The sequence below is a fragment of the Strigops habroptila genome, chromosome 4, assembly GCF_004027225.2.
Source record: "Strigops habroptila isolate Jane chromosome 4, bStrHab1.2.pri, whole genome shotgun sequence".
NCBI lineage: Eukaryota > Metazoa > Chordata > Aves > Psittaciformes > Psittacidae > Strigops > Strigops habroptila.
The window spans coordinates 18,477,144-18,498,343 of NC_046358.1; the positions used below are offsets into that span (position 1 = coordinate 18,477,144).

At 38.3% G+C, this 21,200-nt stretch overlaps 1 protein-coding gene across 2 annotated transcripts in view; it reads right to left on the reverse strand.

Moving 5' to 3' along the window:
- The window catches only part of KCNH5 (potassium voltage-gated channel subfamily H member 5), a 165,033-nt gene that overhangs the window by 99,192 nt on the left and 44,641 nt on the right, over positions 1-21,200 (reverse strand). For both annotated transcript variants that reach the window (XM_030484218.1, XM_030484219.1), the window contains exon 7: positions 6,234-6,663. In XM_030484218.1, the coding sequence (XP_030340078.1) occupies positions 6,234-6,663 (430 nt within the window). The remainder of the gene's footprint in view (positions 1-6,233; positions 6,664-21,200) is intronic.

Consider the following 21,200-nt stretch of genomic DNA (forward strand, 5'->3'; position numbering starts at 1 on the left):
GTGTGCAGGCTGTCACCCATCTCTTCAGCCACTTCGCACCGATTGCTATGGAAGCATCCTGCATCCTGCCCGCCAAATGCAGTTTAGGGGTTACATCTGTACCTGAAGCAGTTTAGATCTCGCTAGTGGGGCCATGTTCTTGATTAGAGAGACATGTTTCCCTCCACTGGCCACATTTTAAGAAACTATAAGGAACAGCATAAATATTGGTATAAGTCCGCTACTGCCGAAGAGGTCAAACCCATCTGCAGCTTCTGGACAGGCGGTGCAGAGCCATGTCTCTCCCATATCCCACATCTCTGCAGGAAAAGAAAATGCCCTTACATAGGATTGACTCTTGTAGGACACCCCTAGAGCTGAGTTGGATTTCGACCAGAGCTAAACACTCAAGCCTATGAATTCCTATACATGTAAAGCCTTCTCATATTACTTTCTGTTGCTGTGGAAAATTATGATTTAATCTATGTTAACCACTTTTGCTAGAAAGTGCTATCTTACACATACATTTTCCTTGGGATCAAAAATTAAATCCTATGGACTCTTGGGATTGCTTGTCTGGAAGTCTGCCAGACAAGCATTCTCCTACAATTGTACACTGTTTTGTCAGTGTGTGGGCTTAGCCACTGCTTAACAAATTTACTAGATAAACCTCCATGATTCATACAAACAGCACTCAAGTGGCTAACTACCATATATTGACAGGCAACTGTTGAATCTTACTTGAACAATGAAAGAACTCACTTGAATAATGAATTAGGTTTTGGCAGATCAAGGGAGAGATGACTGGCAGTCTTCGGCAGTCCACATTACAACTCCAAAGCAAAAGCTGAGCAGCAGCAAGGGGGGATACAGTGAACAATCAGCAGCCTTTCAGCATCGTTCACCCAAAAGGGAGATTTTAGAACCAGTGGTTGCTCAGAGACAGCATCTCACCTAATCTCAATAGGAAAGAAGGTGTCTTCTTCTCTCTGTTTAGTAAAGCAAAAAGCAGAGCAGTCTATCAAGAGGAACCCACCCATGCTCTCCTTCATCAGCTCTCCCCTGAACAGTAACAACTTGGGGTCAAAGTGTCAGCATTGATGTCTGTTTTCTTTTCCAACCTGCAAATTGTCAACATGGGTATTTTTAAGATGAAAACAAGAAGTCAGCATTTTAAGCCATGAAATTAGAAACTGAGATCTTGAAAGAGCTGCCTAGAAATTGCTTCAATAGTAGGCAGAAATGATTAGTTTTCCAGGGAAGGTATTCTGTACAATCACCACAACAAATTCTCCTGCTCATACACAAAACCAATTTGAATTAACAAGCCTGTCTTCATCATGATTTAAAACCAGTTATTGAAAATATTATCTCCCCCACAACCACCTCCCCATAAATCTGGAAGTAAATAGAAGCCAAAGCAACCTACGTGTATGAGATATAAGTATCTCCCCAGAGAAAGAAAACAAAGCACCCTCTCTCAGCTCTTCTGGGGACTGATAGATGACTGAGGAATTCTTCCGGGACTTTCACATCCTGAGAAACAGTGAAGTATTCAATGTACATTAACACTCCTGCCTTTGCTATCTTCTTTTGACCTTCCCTTGAAACAAGGATCACTGGAGCATTTTAGCATTTCCAGTTGAACACATTAAATTTCTGTTGTTGCTTAGATGAAGTACATGCTTGGTAAGGCCCACTGAGCTGGACAAATAAACTCCTGTAAATGTCGTATTTATGGAGCTAGACTGACTCTGCAATCTGCTCTGTGTCATTCAGAGAAATTTCATTGCTGCACATGCACAGGGGCAAATCTATTGCTCCAGGTGACACAAGAAGCATGCAAAAGTGTGTCAGAGACCTTTTGAGCTACAAGCTGGGTGTTGTGGTTTAACCTGGCAGGCAGCTAAACACCACACAGCCACTTGCTCACTCACCTCCCAGTGCGATGGGGGAGAGAATCGCAAAAAAGGTGAAACTCATGGGTTGAGATAAAGACACTTTAATAGAACAGACAAGGAAAGGACAATAATAATAATAATGTGAAAAGAATATACAGAACAAGTGATGCAGAATGCAATTGCTCAATGCCCATTGACTGATGTCCAGCCAGTCGCTGAGCAGCAGACCACCACCCTGCTAGCCAGATCCCTCCAGCTTTATTGTTCAGCATGACATCATATGGTATGGAATATTCCTTTGGCTAATTGGGGTCCTGGCTGTTTCCCCTCCCAACAACTTGTGCATCTGCAGCCTGCGTTCCCTGGCAGGGCATGCGAAGCTGAAAAGTCTTTGACCTAGTATAAGCACTGCTCAGTGACAACTAAAACATTGGTGTGTTATCAACATTATTCTCTTCCTAAATCCAAAACACAGCACTATACTAGCTACTAGGAAGAAAATTAACTCTGTCCCGGTCAAAACCAGGACACTGGGAAGCTGACCACTTTGTTCCCAGTGGAATCACAGGAGGGAAGAAAACACACAGCAGTACACCAACTATTGTAGTTTAAACATTCACACTCATTTCTTCAGAAAGCCCCATCTCTCTTGAATTCTGCAAGCCACCTTCCGCAAAATGCCTCTTCCCTTTTACAGGCTTTCTGCTCACTGAAGTCGTGTCTTATGCTGAGTTACAATGCAGTAATGATGTACAAAGGAGAAGCATCTTTCTGGCTTCTTTCTTAATAATACATTTGTTTTTAGTTTTACATCTACATCTATGGCTGCAGAAGCCTAAAGCCTGCCTTTGGACTGAGCTACATGCCTAAAGCCTGCCTTTGGATGGATAGTGCAACATGCAGCAACAGAGACAGGTTCTTGCTACAGGCTGCGAGCAGACAGAAGATAGTGGGAGTTTTATAAGAAAGGTCCTTCCTGGGCGATAAACGATTCCTCATCCGTTCAAAGGCTCTGACAGACATACCTACTTGTTCTGCTCTGCATAGAGAGGGGACAAAATGACCTATATCAAGACAAAAGGAGCTGTAGAAATCAGATTATCAATACATATTCAGCAACTCTATGCAGTAAATGCACAATAGGTATTTAAACTATAACCCTTGTAAAAACCTTGCTCCCTTGTCATAGGATGCTTTACATTTGCTATTTTTAGCTTTTCAAGTGTCAAGAAGTTATACAAAAAATGTTGCTGAACAGCACTGGACACCAACAAAAAGCAAGTGAGGCAAAAAGAAATCTGAAGTAAGCTGCATGAGGTTAAGTTATTCAGAGCGCTCTTTCCTGCAAGACAGGTGATGTATTTAGGTCTAAATATCCCTCTCAATTCTGTCCTCGGTGAGCAACCAAGTGATAAACTGCCAATCAAACTGAAAAGCATCCCCATTCATCTAGGTTTCCCTCACCACTGCCCCACACCAAGCAATGCTTTGTCAGCAGCTACAGAATCTTAATTTGGCTATTTTTAACAAGTACACCATTTTGCAATCCTGCCCACCAGAAGGATTTGCAAATCTCTCCAAATACTCCTCCCCAGTCCTGATAACTTTGCCAGCATGAATAGGAAACTTGGGCTTGCAGAACAAGCTGCTGCTAGCTGACAACGCAGTGAAGGTTTTCTTTTGTATCTGTAGTTTGCATGAGTAGGCAACTGGGATTCTGATGAATTACTATCTCTCATCCCAGTGTTAAGTTTAAGACATTTTTTTGGCACAGTCAGTTAGAAAAGGCGCTGCCAATGTCAACTATTGGTATTAGCAAACTTCTTCAGGAAAAATACCAAAGGCATTTCACAGTCTCTCTATGCTTGTAACAGGACTCGGTTCAGGGACCAGAGTTTTTTATTCGTTGAACCGTAATAGAGTTTTGCTGAACACTTATCTCAAAACACTGTTCCAAAAGAAAAACTAAAACATCTTGTTTTGAAAACTCAATTTTCATTTCTTAGTTATACCTTTTCTTGGGGCCAAATCCTTTTCCTAGGGCCAAATCCTTTTCCCAAGCTTACTGGCCACTGTGCCTGAGAAATTGCATTTTCCATTGGTTATTTGTGCCTCCCTGTCCAATTTTGGTGTTCAGACTGTTACGTTTTCAGCAGCTGGCACTGCAAAGCCTATTTTTACAATCCTGCACGTCTGATCTCTTTGCAGAAATATTGCAAGTGTAAAGCACATGACCAGTATCTATTTGGAAGCTGGCATATTTTCTAACCAGTATTCAACCCAACAAGCAACTCCTTTAGATTTCAGGAGCAGTCATCATACTGATGTGCATGAATTTAACATCTTCAGATCTTCTTCGATATGTAATAGATAATAGATTCAACTAGTTGATCATAATTGAGCATTTTTATACTTGCAAATGATTAAAAAAGGTTTCTTCTGTCTGTAGCCTTCCTGATGCCACAATGCTCTTCACCTCACTCACAAGAGAAGCCACATTTATTTTTATGGCATTATGTTTACGCAATAAGCAACTCAACTGTCCTTTTGCCACACTTCTTGAATTTTAGATTCTACTTCTGACTTTGCCCAAAAGCCTATAAACCTACTCACATTCTCCCAACAACTAAGCTTACAGGTACCACTTACAAATTTGACATGTACATTTAATGATTTTTTAGGTAACACCTATGAAAACTATTTAAATCAGCCTGTGGCACATATATAGATTGTTGTAAATGTCAACCTTAATACTGCTATATGTATTCCTCATCTTTAATATGTGCTTAAGAGATGAAAAAACAAAAGTACAATCCACCTAGACCAAATACAGGGCAGGTTACAATCTCTGCTTCCTTTTCACTTATTGAGGCCATGTATCTATTTTGGTTTGTTATTATTATTCATTATGTCTTTATGGTAATAATAATAATAGTAATAGTAGTAATAATAATAATAATAATAATAAAAAAAATGATGTTAGGGCTCCCACCTGACCCTAAATCATTTACCACAGCTGCTTAGTTCCTTCTGTGGGACTCTCCTCTGCAGGGCACAGAAGTCCTCACTGAAGACAAGGGAAGTAAATATTAAATATTTAAAATGTGCTATATCCACTTTATTCTCTCAGCCTTCTGTAAATACCACAAAGCAGTTTCAACAACTGGCTAATCAGCACCTATAGGTTTTCTATGGCCTAACTGCAATAGCTCATTGAAGCTCTAGCTTGGGGATTTGCTTTTATGGACTTTGAAATGTTTTGCAATGCATAAACCCATCATGTAAAGATGCTGTTCAGCAGAAATTTCATTGCACCATGCTGCAAACAGAGTCCTAAAACTACAACCTCTTTTTCAAAAAAGCATTTAAAAATCTAAACAAATAGCTTTAATCTTCTAAAGCTCTAGAAAGACTTTAGCAAGAAAACTTTTTATAGCTCAGTCTTTCTCTGAGATGAGCTCAAAGTGTTAGCTGAGATAATTATCAGAGAGATTATGTAGGTCTTATTTTCAAAAGGTTTTGTTTGCTCTCTTGTTACATAATTGCTTAGTGTTTGTATGTAGCTCAGAAAACAAAAAGCATCAGAAAAATACAAAGAAGAATTATTTATTTAACAGAAAAATAATTCTCCCAAATGTTATGAACATTTTCAGCAGTCTTTACTATATTTTGAAGATTTCTGTTAATCTGGAGAGCTGCTCAGTGATCTAATGTTGGCAGTACATGAAATGGGAAATGTGCCTAACCACTGTTGTTTCTATACCATTTCAGCAGAGCTATAAAACAGCAGGAAGCAGAGAAAAGGTGTAATATAGCGCCTAACAACTTCCTTCACTTCTAGCTTTGCTGGTGACAAAGGTCACCACATGCAGGAGATAAAATTAGGACTTGTAAGTCAAACCAGTGCCATAAAGTACACAATCACTGTAGGGAATCACTAAATGTTTCAAGAATTGGCTAAAAACACGTCAAACATTTCCAAATTGAAACATTTTGCAAATTTACAAGCAAAACTCAGTCAGGCTACCTGAATTTGAATATATGTTGTAACTTTTAACCAAATTCCAGCCAAGACCTTTCAAACACAATCAAAGCCATCTTTGAAGCATAAAGAAGAGGCCCTGAACTCAAGATTGTCATTGGGCACACTTATGAACATACTACACTTGCTCTCATGAACAATTTAAAAGCTACAGCAACTACACAATTTCATTTCCTGTTTTTGGTAACTCCAAGTTCATTTAATGATTATTTACAAGTACTTCAAATATTTTAGGATGTCAAGAAAGCTTACATCAAGTGTGCTATACCACCACCTTTTGCTTAAACACAATAAAAGGAAATTCTACTTACAGCCAACCATCATCATGGCCACTGAAAAAATCTTCTCTCCATCAGTGGTTGGTGCTATGTTTCCAAATCCTATTGTTGTAAGGCTTGTCATGGTAAAGTAGAGAGAGGATATGTACAAAGAGTCTTTACTGGGTCCTCCTTCCCACTGCCCTGAGCCAGTGGTGTTGTATCGATATGGTGTCCCAATACTCAGTGCCAGCTGGTAGAGCCAGCTATCTGTTTTGATTGTATTAGTGACTTCATCAATAACTTCATAGTCCCCAATGCTGTACCATATGCAGGCTAGCCAGTGGGCCACCAGTCCAAATACACACACCAACAGCACCAGTACAGCAGCACCATATTCCAGATAATGGTCCAACTTCCTGGCAACTCGACCGAGTCGTAGAAGACGTACCACTTTTAAGGAGCTGAAGAGGCTACTGATCCCCTAGAAAAGAATAAAAATCATTATTTCATCTGAAATATCCTGCTGGTTAACACAGAAGGCTGTATAGCAATTCCTGTATCTGCTTTAAATCTTTCTATACAATTTTTCCATGCCCCAGATGATAGAATACAAGATCAATCCCCCCTTCTCCTCCAGTACTTTTGTCCTCATCAGGGTAAATCAAGTTTGGCACTCGTTAGGTGGATAAATTACTTCATTCAAGCTCAGTCTTTCCAAGTAACAGAAGAGTTCTCTGTAATCCAAAGTGATAAATGGCATGTTTATTACAAAAAGGACTTTATTACAAAATGTTCGCCAGTTTGAAGTAACAAGATACTCTGTTTTGACCTCAAGGAGGAAGAGCAGTCACAGATGGAACTACACCATCCAAGTAGAGTCTTCTCAAAGCGTCTCAGAGAAGAGTTTTCTATTAAATCCAAGCAGAGAATTGCTATTCTGGCCAAAACAGGGGTCCACCTACTTCAACAACCCTCAGCGTTAACAGATGCTCCAGAGATACATCAAAAAGTAATTGTAATGTGTAACTACAGAAAAATCTGCCCATTGTTACCCTCATCTACCAGAAAATAACTTCCTCTAGTCCAACAGTTTTTACCTCATACTATCCTTTACCACAACTAATATAACTCTGGATATTTTGTTATTTACGAGAAGTCTCACTGAATATGGAACTAACATCTGTGGATCCATCACCCTCCTAAGTGAGGGTTAATATAGACACTTGTTAATACAAGGCACTTGCAAGAAAACCACATGCCTTTGCATATCAGGTTAATTTCCTTTCTGATCAACAGCCATTGCAGAATTTTCCTAAATCAAGTATTTCTGTGGTGTATTATTTTTTCTCATGTGTTAAATGAAGTCTATAATTCTAAGTACAAATACATAGAAATACAAGTATTTAGGGAAAAGAAGCAGAAGCACCATCAAAAAGTTCATAGAAACAGCTCAGAAGGAACGAGAAATGTGTTCTTGTTTGCAGAGTGTTTTAATAGAGTTTATAGATGCAGAAAGAGAAGAAAAACATATTCCTGATCTATTGCAATCCCGTGATATACCTAAATTGTGCATTTAATTAGTGGCTCAAAATAGAAAGTCCTTTACAAACCTTTTTTTGTAAAGAAAGATTTCTAATATAAAACATTCAGAAGCTGAAGACATTTAATTTGAAGTAGAAACTAAGACATAGAAAGCAATGAGGCAAACATTCCTAGTTATTGTGTCAAGATTAAATTGCCCTTTTCTATGCATCATTATCACATCAGTCTAGTCAAAATACTGGCTAATAATATTATCAAACAGTAAAAGTCTGGAGTTTCTGGAGTTTTCCATACTAGAAAAACTTTCATGTCTTTTGCACCTCTGCTTCTTTTCACAACTTATGTTTGAAGGGTAATATACATCTGATATTTCTAGAAGTAATCTGTTCGACAAAGTTCTTGTATGCTTTTCAAATCCTATTGGAATTTGTTTCAGATCCCCAAATCCTTCATAAATTGAAGTTTTATATTTGCATTCAAGCTCACATGATGACTAATACCAATGGAGGGAAGCGGAATTTTCCCAATTTTATTTCTGTATTTTGCATTTACACAAGACACAGATCTAGTTTATAATTTTTATTTCCATCTAAACGTGTATCTATTTATTTGCTTTGGGATAGATGGCTGTGAGGCATTCTGAACAGCCAACTTGCCCAATATACTGGGAAGTCCCCTACAACATTCATTACACAATGGACAGGGTCCAATGTACTACTGAATGAAGGTCACACCCCACAGAAAGAGTATCTACATTACGAAACAAAACTACAGAGTATTTTAATAGTGTATTTAATGAAATTGTTCTGCAGTGTGCTTCAGTGAATTAACACTGATTCTGAAAGTTTACAATTTGCTGTGAAATCAGAGGGAGAAAACAGCAGGGTGCGTTTTTTTGTAGGATCAGATCCTATTGCATTATTTCAGATAACTTTACTCAAAAGAGCAACTATTCATTACCAAGATGAAGGCTAAGGAAGGAGTTAGAGACCTGGAATCTAAACTTGGGAGTTCCCTTTGTTCACCCTGTAGTTCATGTTTGTCCCAGTGGCAAGGCTTACACTGCACTGTCTACTGCACAAACCCAAACCAAGACTCAATCCTTTATATCAGGAGAGTTTACAGTCAGATGCTCTGTCCTCCATCCATATTACATCTCTCTCTAAGTTACATGGGCAGTTTAGCAGCAAAGTCTGGGAGAAAGTTTATGCTGTGATTATTTTATTTCTTTTTCCTGAACACAATCACAACTCTAATGCATAAAACAAAGAGAAATGTTTCATTTTAAATGACACTGAAATGTATTATTTCCAAAGATTAATTCATTTCAGTAAGTTAAGTTTCACCATAAGTCTTAAAGTGAGTTCAGTCTGATTCAGTACTTCAAGGCCAAAAAAATCAGAGTTTTTGAGTATTCACATTTCAAGTCTAATCTTGGAAAATATAAAGACAATATTGGAAGCTTTAAAAGCTTATTCCATAAAACACTAACTAGGAAAGAGCAATTAAGCACATACTAAATGAAAATGTGATGCATTGCACTTTTTAAGTACTAGGTTGAGTCAAGCTGGTATCTTTATACTTAAAAAATCATTTGATGATAAATGCACAGTTGGTAATGCACAGAGCACTGCCTAAGATTCAGCAACAATCTTTTTTGTGGAAATTATGTGAAAGATTAACTGCCTTGAATTATGTTTGGGCTATTAAGAAATTCAGTATTCTAAACTCAACTGATTGTTGGCCGCCTTTAATTTCATTTTTCTTGTAACTTTACTTCTAACGGATGAGCATCTGCTTTAACTGAAGTAACCTCAGCACTCAAGGAACAGATAGGTGATTAGAAATGTTGAATGGAACATGTAATCCCATTTGGTACTAGCATTGTGTAAATAATGCAAATTTTTTATATTGATGATCCAACCTTCTGGGAGAAGCATTTGTCACTCTATTGCATATTTAGTAAATTTGGCCAACTGACTGTAATATCTATCTGCTGCTCTGCGTTCTCTGACTGAGAATATCTCTTTATGTTATGAACCATCCAATCCTGCCCCTTGAGGTTTTGACTAATGTATTTGATCATGTCTTAATCAGATGAGGACATTCTTCAATATCTTCAATCATCTCAGCTGCAGAAATCTTTTAACTGAAAAACCACCTACTCCAGAATTGTATTTATTGTGGCAAGTTTGGAACCGAACTCTTATCTGATACATATCACCGACTTAAATGTTACAGGCATGAGCCATTGGTGACTTTCCCAGTGACTTCTAAGGCCACTAGATCAGGAGAGGACACAAGCAGTAGCTCTGAACTAGTCCTGTTTATACCACTATTTCTATTTAGACAGCTGAAGCCACCACAAAGACAATGTCAAATTTATCCAGAAAGACATTTTCGATGAATGAATATTCAACTTTGGAATTTAATTAGCCATTCATGATTAAACAAATCCCAACTCTATTGACATTAAGTGCATTGCAAAGTCTGTGTTCTCAAATTCTCTTGATATACTAAGAAAGGACATTCAGTTTGATAGTGGAGGCACAAGTGATGACAGCACTTAGTCTGAAATGCAGAGAGACCACTCCTTCCTATTAAAATTACCCAAATCTTACAATTTCAGATCCTAGATGTTATCACATTATCAAACTTCAGTCCTCCAGGATGAAAGAAGTGTCTAAGCTGTGTGTCTACATCTGGCTAAACTTTTCTTACCACAAGACTGAGACAGACATTTCCTGCAATTGCAATACACGCCATGGGCACAAACCTCCGCACCTCAAGCAAGAACAGTGAGCTAAATTCTCTTGAACATAATGAATCCCTGATACTGCAGGCAATAGGGAGGATGAAGCTGTCAAAGTCATGTTATACAGGAGTCAAGAGCCAAACATGCAAGAGGATAAAGGAAACATTGTCACCAAAGGAAAATGACAGGTGCAGAAAATCATTCAAGTTAGTATGATTGCCAGAGATGTCCTCACAAACCAGGAAAGAGAGTGGAGTCTGTTCTACACTAAAGCAGCAACAGAATAGCAGAGCTGCATCTTTTTAAAACCCATAAAAGATTTAATCAGCTGCTTACTCGCTAATCTAATAAGTCTTTTCTGTAGTAGGAAATTATTGCATAAATGTTTTAAAAAGTAAAATAAACCCAAAACCATCCATTAGTTTCTATCATCTAAATAACTAAAATCTGCTTAAACCTCAAAATTAAATCCCAGTCTGCTGAAATGGTAAATTTCATGCCTTCTTTTTTTTTTTTTTTTTTTATTTTCCCTTTCTATTAGGGAAAAATGAGTTTTTAACTCCAGGCACTTTTTCAATTAGATTTTACTCCATGATTTTTTTATTTATTCGTTGTTAGCTGTGGGCACATAAGCAATGGTAACAAAAAAATGAAACACACATATTAAATGTGTTCTAAAACTGAAATCCTCCTGGCTCTGAAAATGGGGATCGGTACTGCATCATTTAACAGAAAACACTGTCTCAGAAAAGCTCAGAGGAAAACAAAGAAGAAGTTTCACTGTGTTTTGATGTCCAGCACATTGTGGTTTTTAAGAATTTATGTAGTGGCCAAGAACCAGAGCTGGGAAACTTGCTATGAAATGCCGTAGGGCATGTTGCCACTGCAGTCGAAGGTGTGACTGCAGTATATGCAGACCTTCTTAAGCTAAATTTAAGCTAATACACTTAGAATTGCTAGACGCAAGCAACCACAGCAACCTGAATTTAACAAAATTAGCCATTAAAGTGATCAAATCCTCTGAGGAGTTTGTAGCCCAGGCTGAACTCTTTATTTCTGTGCAAGAACAAAATGGTTTCATCTAAGTTGAGCTTGAGGACACCTGAACAAGCCACAGCCACCCCATGACCGAGCTCTAACCGCCCTCCTGGCATGGAATTGATCTCACATAATGCTGCAACCTTACAGCCAACCATTTGGTCTATGTGAATAGTCCAGCTTTACTCTGTGGTGAGCGAAGAAAGAGGCATGTCAGGAGAGTGATTCACCCAATCCATCTCAGACAGACAGTGATGGGATGAATCACCTCCTGAGCTTTCTCTCTCCCCTCCCCCTGAATATAAAGAAGCTAAAGCCTATCACTTACACAGCTTACAGGAGAAGAAATTAAACCCATCCTTACAAATCTGGATAGCCCGGATCTGGGTAGCATCCAAACCTGTATTATGTTATTACTGAGATAGATATTATAGAGCACTGCCTCACAATGTGAGATTATCTCTCTCGATATGAGCTTGGAGAATAACTGCTATTAATAACAGTAGACTGAGATTTTCTACAGATCCAATAGCATGCTTATTTCTTCACTGAATAGCCAATAACTCCACAGAAGGTGATGCTACATTACATTTAGTTCTGATATGATTTTGCAGAAGTCCGCATTGGCTTGAAGAAGGAATTGAATCAGTTCATAAAAACAGGAACATCACAAAGAAAACTGGATTGGAGTTCTTGATCACAAAAGGGCAAGAGCTGGTAAATTACAAATGATAGTATATTGAACTATAGACAATTATAAGTGAAGACAACTGGACCATGAGAGAGATTAGAGTCAGACACCTGGCAGCAGAGAACACTTGAATGTCCTTACATCAAAAAGTACAAAATATCCACAGGCTGTATTTCGAAGAAGGAGAAAAACTTGTAAGTCTAGGCATCAGTTCTAACTGTGTAAGTAATCACCCAAAGGAAGAAAACAAAACCAGAGAACTGACAATATGTAAGAAATAAACAATTGATCAACAGAAAGCTACACCTTAGAAGGTAAAGAGAACACAGATAAAGTGAGAATTGCCAAATGCCAGGTTGAACTTTTCCTTGTAAAGAAGAAACACCCAAAGATTCTTCACACTCATAAATGAAAAAAGAACAACAAAGTAACCAAGCTGCAATGAAGTAAAAATAATTCAGGCTTGGGCTAAATGTCAAATTAATTCTTAGCTCTAGTTTTGAACGATTGTATATATGTTTTCCAGAAAAGCTAATGCATCAAGAAGGAAATAAACAGATACATTACCTGAACAAATGTTAAGGGAAAGAGTAATTAGAAACATTGAGATAAATCAAAATGCAATCAGTGCAGCAATAAGTCTGCTAAGCTTAGGTTAGCTGGGACCTAGCCAAGTTTTCCTTATAGCTTTCTCTGATAAAACATCCCATTTTCTAAATAAAATAAATGCAGTATTTCAGAAATGCAAGGGGTGAAATTATTTGGAAACACAGAAAAAACAGGGACCACAACTAGGTGGTGACTGAGGAACAACAGGATAGCAAAATGGAAACCATTAAAAGGAAGTCTAGCAAGGGTTACAAGCAGCAACTCTCGGTTTCTTTGTGAAGTACAGAGAAATATTACAGGATCACAAAATATGCTGATGACATACCCTTGGAACACACTTTAAGTGCAAAGAATAACTGGGTGGGAATAAAGCAAAGTGCGATAAATCTTAAGGATAGAGTCTCAAGGCATCCATTACAGGGCAAATTAACAAAAATTTCTAGAACTAAAAAGATCTTTAGCTGAAGATTACTGAGAAAAAGAAATATTTGGATCTATGGGCTTAACCCCATAGTGACTCATAGTGGTTACACTCACAGAAGAGGTTAATGTAGTTCCAGGACGGATCGGTTGAGTGTTTGCACCATCAAGAGGAAAAAACAAAGCCCAATTACAAAGCGAAGATGAATTCTGTGCTTGGAGTAATACATACTGCCCTAAAGAGATGCATTCAAACGTGCAGAGAGAGGCAGCTGGAACGGCCAAGAAAATTTTCATTACATTTCATAAACAGGGTTTCTGGACAAGATCAGTTTGCTCAGATTAAGGAAAGGAAAATAGGTGTGTTGGAGGGAGAGGGGAGGAACACACACAGAAGGACAGACGTGACATGACTGTTCTGTCTAAGAACATCAAGGAGATAAACATGAAGGCAGGAAAAGAAACATTTAACCTAGAAGGCTGGCACAGGGACACATGCGCAGACTGCAAATCAAGACAAGATTTGCAGACAACATGAGTTAAGGTGGATTTTGACCAGTTTATCAGAAGGGTCATATGATGCATTGCCCACCAAAGCCAGTGACTCAGTGACTCAAGAGGACCCCGTGAGTTTTACCCCTATTAGTTTTTTCTGATTTTGTTTTTATCCTCTAAAAAGTTGAAATGAGGCAAAAACAGTCTCAAGGGAAGGATGTATCTCATCTCAGTCTAAAATATATTGTGGAGGGATCTGCATGTGAGCTAGTCACGCTAGCATGTCATTACAGTCAATGGTGGGAAATAGGTATTTTAAGGCAGGGTGACTCCTCATACCTATTTTGGAGATGAGGAGCCATTCCCTGAATGTGCCTGTATCTCCTGTGAACTACACCTGGCCCTGTGTTTCATCAGATTAATCACATGCTAGCACATTTTGAAATACAGACCAAACACTTTATTTAAAAGAGCATGGGCAGAACTTTCATTACATTTCTCTTATCAGAAGTAATTATACAAAAAAAACCCACCAAACCGCCACATAAAAAAAATCACCTAAATCACTTAGCTGATGCTGTAAAGTCAAGGTATAGCTCAACATCTGCTATTGAAACAGTGAAAAAGGCACCAGTTTTGTAAACCTTGGGCAATCTTCTCCGAGCAGTTACTGCATAATGGTACACAACGTAAAAGGAAACACAGTACCTACAGATTTGGGGTACTGAAACAGTGAGTCTTGCCAACAAGAAGGTGAGCCTGCAGGCACATATCCAGAAGATACTATTCTGTGCAGTGCAGGAGAAGAATCCAGGAGGACATACAGGCTGTTTGAAATTTAACCAGCAAATCATTCCCCAAAGAAATTTTTGAGCTTAGCTACTTAAATAGAGCTTAGCTCTAAAATCCCTGGTTAGATCCTTAATGCTTCTTTACTGGAGTTAATGTTAAAATAAATCTTCCACCATATCTCAGAAACCCTTCTTTTTAGGTAAACAATTAATGTAATAAAGTTGAATAGTAACAAATCAAAATGCTGGAATGAGGAAAATAAAAAAGCAAAATTTCTGATTTATCAGCACTTTAGAACTTAATTTAGGGTTGCATTCAATTACGTAAATCTACATGTGAGTAAGGGACTTCCATTCTGCACAAGCTATCTAGATCCTGGGTCCAGACAGCAGCAGAGCCTATTTAATATTTGACCCTCCACCACTGGTAGCAATGGGAGTAGAGTGCAGTGAGCACCAAATCGAGTCTTTATAGTAAAATTAAAGCAAGTCAGATGTCAGTTTTCTCATGCAGTTTCTGAAAGCACCTATAAATTTATTGCTCCAGATTTATCTTTTTTTTTCCCAGAAGGATGGGGGAGATATTCTTCCCCCTCTCCCTTCCCCCCTTTCTACCCCCCAAAAAATGTCCATAAGCTATAACATTAGAAATAAACTTTGAGTCAATAGTTTATGGCACAACTATACGATGTAATACACTTCAAATAGTGAATAATTGAGATTATAAAAAGAAGGGTGATTTCAAAATATTTCTTCTAGATTCAAGTTAAGTGGGATGTGGCATCTTGTACTGTTAGTGCATCAGTGTGCCCAACTGGGGGAAAAAGAGGATGATATCATAAAATCTGATAATTTTCAGTTCGGGAAGGTGAATGGAAGATGAAATGGGAGAGGGAGGAAGGTGTACCACATTGGTTAAGACAGCTTCTGAACAGGATACTGAACTTAACCAATAGTTTAATGCCAGCAACTAACTACAAATTTCCTATGACAATATAGGAATAAAAAGAGAAGAAATATCTGGAAGGAGTAACCTAAGCTGCAGTGTTTCTGCAAGTACTTGTGGAAGGAACTACACATATCCCTGATGCAAGGGGTAGATTTAACACCAACTCATTCTTCAACAACACAGACTCACACCAAGCTGCAAGGCTGTCTTGCTGGTAAAACATTGCTAATTCTGATATTAGCCATGCAGTTAGTTTCTCCAAGGCTGTACCTGGGCTCCATTTTCTGCAGAGCAATTGCCCGTCCCTAAGCCCGTAACTCTCTTCCTCCCATTGATGGCTGTGTTTAGCAATCTCTGTAACGTGGATTTGTGCTATTCCCATCAGCATTATTTCAGTGAGTATATGACCAGACTATTTCATTTGCCTCATCTCCTTTGTAAACTTTCTCCTCCTCTGCAAGCAAAGAGATCACACAGGACTCAAAGCTTCCCCTGAAAGTACTCCACACACAATTTGCCCCAATTGGACTCCATTTGAAATTTAACCAGCAAATCACTTAATACAGCTCTGACTAAAGATTTGATTTAAATGGCTTGCACCCAACATCTGCTTCCCAGTAACATACACAACACATTACAAACAAAACCAAAAAAGCCCACTGAGACATATGATTGAAGTTCAGTATGCCATAATGCTCACAAGAGCAGTGCAGCATCTGTGCGTTGACTGGTTCAGGCCTTTCCTTTCAAAAGTTGCCTCTCACATCAAGATCACATTCATGTGTCTCCACAGGAGAACCTGCAGAAATATCCCAGACCTTGTACAGCATTGAAAAATCTGGTAATTAAACAGTAGCAGAAATTGAATAAAAACTTAGCTTCAATAAAAGATATAGACATGGTGCAATTCTGCAACTAAGTGCAATAGGGGTGGCAGGAGTGAGTAAGTGACAGGGATGAATATGGTTGACCATCTATATAGTCATAGAATCACTGAATGGTTTGGGTTGGACAGGACCTTAAAGATCATCTAGTTCCAACCCCTCTCCCATGAGCAGGGACACCTTCCACTAGACCAGGTTGCTCGAAGCCCCATCCAGCCTGGCCTTGGACACTGTGGGCCACCTTTGGGTACTGGAGAGCTGGTATAATATATGCCTAAGGTGGATACATTTCTATTTGGACGTCATAACCAAGCCATTATATTATTATATTTCAGTTTTCTGTACACTACAGCAGGATGACAGTATTCTTCATATTTCATTGTCATCTGACTGAATAACAAAGGGGAAAATGCCAGGTCCCAGGCTCAGTATGCCTATCATTATGTTGCTAAGCGTTTTCATCATAGTTTTAACCCTTGGCTGTAGTAGGGATTTAGTTCTGGGAATTTTTTTATCCATGTCAGCCTCCTATATTTAAGAAAGGTAGCTAGCCATAGACTTCATTTAGAGCCATTCTAGAAAACCACTGATTCATCTTCACCTTGCATATGCCACTCAGGCTGGAGTCCATAAACCCATCTTCAAATATCTCCTGAAAATTGAATTTTTGCAGTAAAGCACTGCAGATGTGAATACGGCTAAACTAGTTGTATCAGCTTTTACTTGCTTTCAATTTACAGACATTCCTATTTTAGTTGCTATTGAGTGATGCAAAGAAGTTTCTGACACTGCTGAAATAGATCGATAACAGTAATCAAAAGTAGATTACAAGGATTCCATGTCTTAATACGTCTTGCACAGATCACTAAATTTTGAAGGCCATTGGGTCATTGTAGTCTTACATTATTAAACAATAGACATAGAACTCCAGAGTTTTAGGTCATTTAAATTTGTCTTCTTTCACTTCCAGCCACTAGCTCATGAAAACTAATTTTTGCAGAAAGGACAATCTTTTATACAACTCATTTGAAAACCATCTATTTGGCTATCTGTATGTACCATCCTGACATCTGGTCCACTCATTGCAATATGTGTCATGTCTGGCAGAGGTGAGATCAAGCTTCTAGGTTTTATTTCATTACAAACTCAGAAATTCATGAATCTCAGTGAAAATTCCCAGACAAGAAGAAGGGGAAAAAAAAATTAAAAAATAAAAACAAACAATTTTTTTTCAAATAGCAAAGGGGAGGAAGGAGGTGTCAGCTGTATTTAATACTTAATTTGGGGAAGCATTTTCCATTTGGCCAAAAGCTTGTTTATCCACCTAGTCCTGGGAATATTTACTTTATACACTAATTTACAGATGCTCAAATGTAGCCCTCAGCAGCACTGTATCAGCCTGCTTGTACTTGAATGTGGATACCCGAGTTCCTTCCAGCTCCAGATACCCTCCCAATTGCATGGCTCCATGTGGGGACAAAATCCAAGCACCTGCACAACATCCTGGGATGTAAATCTATGCGTCTGGTCCCAAAGGGAGCTGTGGCATGGTTTGATCATATCTGAATAAGCAATGGGATCAATGTCCTCAGGCACACTGTAACCTCATCTGCTGGCAATTTCAGCACAGTGTGCCTCTGATAATTGTGACTTGTATGGAATCAATAGTTACCCATGCTATAATCAACCTTGTGGTAGCCCAGGCTGACAAAGGTTGGATATTTATCTCTCTCTAGTAGGCAGAACACATAAAAAGGCTAAGCCCCAAGGTAACGTAATTCTCTAGCTTCAAAAGTAGGAAGTCATGATTTTAGAAATATAAATGACAGTGCATATACCAATGGAAGAACTAAGTACTCAGGGAAAAAAATAGATCACTACATGGGACATGTAACTCCAAGACAAAAATCAAACTTTCAGTTACTACACACTTCACAGCCTAACATCAACAGGAACTTAATGTGACCAAAATCTTTGGATGGAAACATGATATCCCCCATTACTCCAAACTTTATTCTTTATTTAATTTAAAAGAAGAGACAGGCAAACATGCACTTCGGGACTAAATCTGAAGTTTCAGAGAACTGTTTTACTTTTACAAAAGGAATACCAAAACCAGCCTAGTTCCAGACTCTGAGCACACACCCTCCATTTTGGTTTGTACCTTGAAAATTTGCTGGATTCCTCAGGATGTTTTATAGTACCCCTCCTCACACTTCAATATAGAAATGGTTTTCTGTATGGCTTTGGTTTAGCCAAAATGTATTTCAGTGCATGATTTCCAATTTGAAAAGATACCCTGTATTTTTCTGATTTCTAGGACTATCATCCTACCGATTTTCTTAAATAAAGTACATATCCCACTACGGATTCCACTTCCCCCCTCTTAACTCATTTTCTCCAGCCTGTTTTACCTTGTTTGTCTACCCTTTCAATACCACTTACCACTTATGAGCAACTAAGTGGTACCCTTTCAATAGCATTTAAATCCTCATCCATCACATCCATTTAGATCACTCTATGCTGTGCAAGGTATCTCTCTCTCATTATCTTACCTTTCCCCCTCCTTGTCATACATCCAAATCCCCCTGAGCTGACTGTAGCAGCCTGGCTCTGTAACTCCACGTATGGAAGCCTACACCTCTAATTCTGCCACAAATCATTTTAATCCCACCAATTCTCAGTTTGTATGTCATAATCCTTTTCATCGTAGCCTTCTACTGAGGCTCTGCATGCAGTCACCAACAAAATAACTTTGATTTGCAGTTGTGTTTGCCTCAGGTGGCAATTTCACAAGACTGCAGCCTCAGCCTAATGTTTTCTGTGATGGAAATGACACTGTTCCTGTTCCAGCCAAGACTAACTGCATTTGAAGAACTCCAACCCTCAGTAAGAAAACTCAAATTTCTTCTTTTCAAACTCCTTTTTTTTTAATCTTTTGATTAATCATCTCCTTTATTCTGACTTCATAAAACAGTACTCAAATGCATAAGGCATCTTATACAATGATTCAGCAGCCTCTGATTGAGAACCTTCAAGCACCTATATCACATATGGTAGTCTTCATCTATAATGGAGAGACACAAACCTAAACTTCCTTAGCCATATCTTTCTTTATGAGAGACCTGCCTATACAGAAGAAAAGAAATGGCCTGTAGTGGTGTGCACCCCTACTCATCCAGTTCCTTAACAACAAACGAAAGTGCATTTGATGCTTTATGTGGAAAAAGGAGGGATGAAGATGGGACACACAAGGAAAATTTGGAAAGTCATCTTTCACTCAGCTGGCTTTTAGGGCTATTCACTCTGATTTGGGTCCATCCTTCTCCACCATACCAAGAACTCAAAGAGCACCAGGACCTGACCCTGAGGTCTTTACCACTAAGCTCTGATTTTCTGTTAACTTCTTCTGAAATGCCACAATCACCAATTTTAATGCTAAAGATGAATACTCTTTTCCAACACCCAGGACCAAGATAAAGAGCTAAAACCTACCAGAATCAAGAGCTAAAAGAGCTCTTCTCACTTCTACTTGCATTAAGGAGGAAAAGCCTTCTAATGAGGAATACTCTCCTTTAAGTCAAAGTATTTCTTCAAATTAACATTATTGATATATTCTTTACCTATGAACAGTGTTTGAGCTGGTAGGGGGGCAAAAGATTAAATCCCAGAAAAGAAGTACCAGTTAAAATAAATGCTAAAAGCCATATGAAGAAAGAGCATTAATAACTATAACCACTCAGAACACACCCATCAGCTCAAAAGACTAAAACGTCACAAATGAGGACATACATATGAAAAAAAAAAATACATATCTCCCCTGGAAGACAGAAAAAAGGGAAAATGTAGACCCAATGAGGAAAGACTGACTGTTTACATACCTGTTTTCAATTCTTTTCAGGCACTAGGGAAAACTGGAGTTGGAGGGGTTTGAAATCAAGTACATAAGCAGTTATACTCCAATGTTTGCTGCAGGCTCAAGGGCCACAACACATAGTTTCATGAGAAAGAAATGGTACTATGGATTCTCTTATTAAAAAGGACTTCATATTTCATTTGTCTGAAAGCAACTGATCGCAGCTTTAGGATCACTGCTATCTTGTTATTACATTTTGGTTAAAGTTTGCCACTTTAAGCATATCTCAATTATAATGCATCATGCCTGTGATTCTCTTCACTGTCACAAATATTGCAGATGGTTTATTTTCCCTCTATATGTTAGAGAAAGAAGTTAACTCATCGTTCAAATCTGTACTGCTTGGGCACAGCAATTTTTTGTTTGTTTTACATACTAAAGCATGAAAATCTAGAGATAACACTGCATTTTTGTAAAAATCAGGTTCCTCTTAGTCTGAAATTGGTTATTTTAAAAAGCTGTATTATATTTACAACCCTGATAATACCACCTCCTTACACAGCCTGACTGTACAACCTGCTTCCAGACGGGCAGCCCTCGTATGATCTTGAATTTAAGCTGCAAGTATTATCACTTCTGTCATATTTGCTATAAATAAAATGGAACAATGTCAAAAGATGGTACTCAGCACAGAGACAGGGATGGAATTTTAAAGGAGCTCTACAAAATCTGCACCAAAGTCTGCATTAAAAGAAATAAGAATGTAGATTTTATATAGTGAAGATATATAACTGCAGAATTTGAGAATTAAGAACAAAAAATAAACCAACAAAGCAAAAAACAAACAACCACTCAACAGTGTTCTTTCTTAGAAAAAAAATGTAAAAATGTTAAAAAATCAGCAAAGGTTTTTTCATCCGTTTATGGCCCTAAACATAAAAGGCTCTAGAGAAAAATTAAAACAAGTCCTAATGCCGTTATAGTTGCC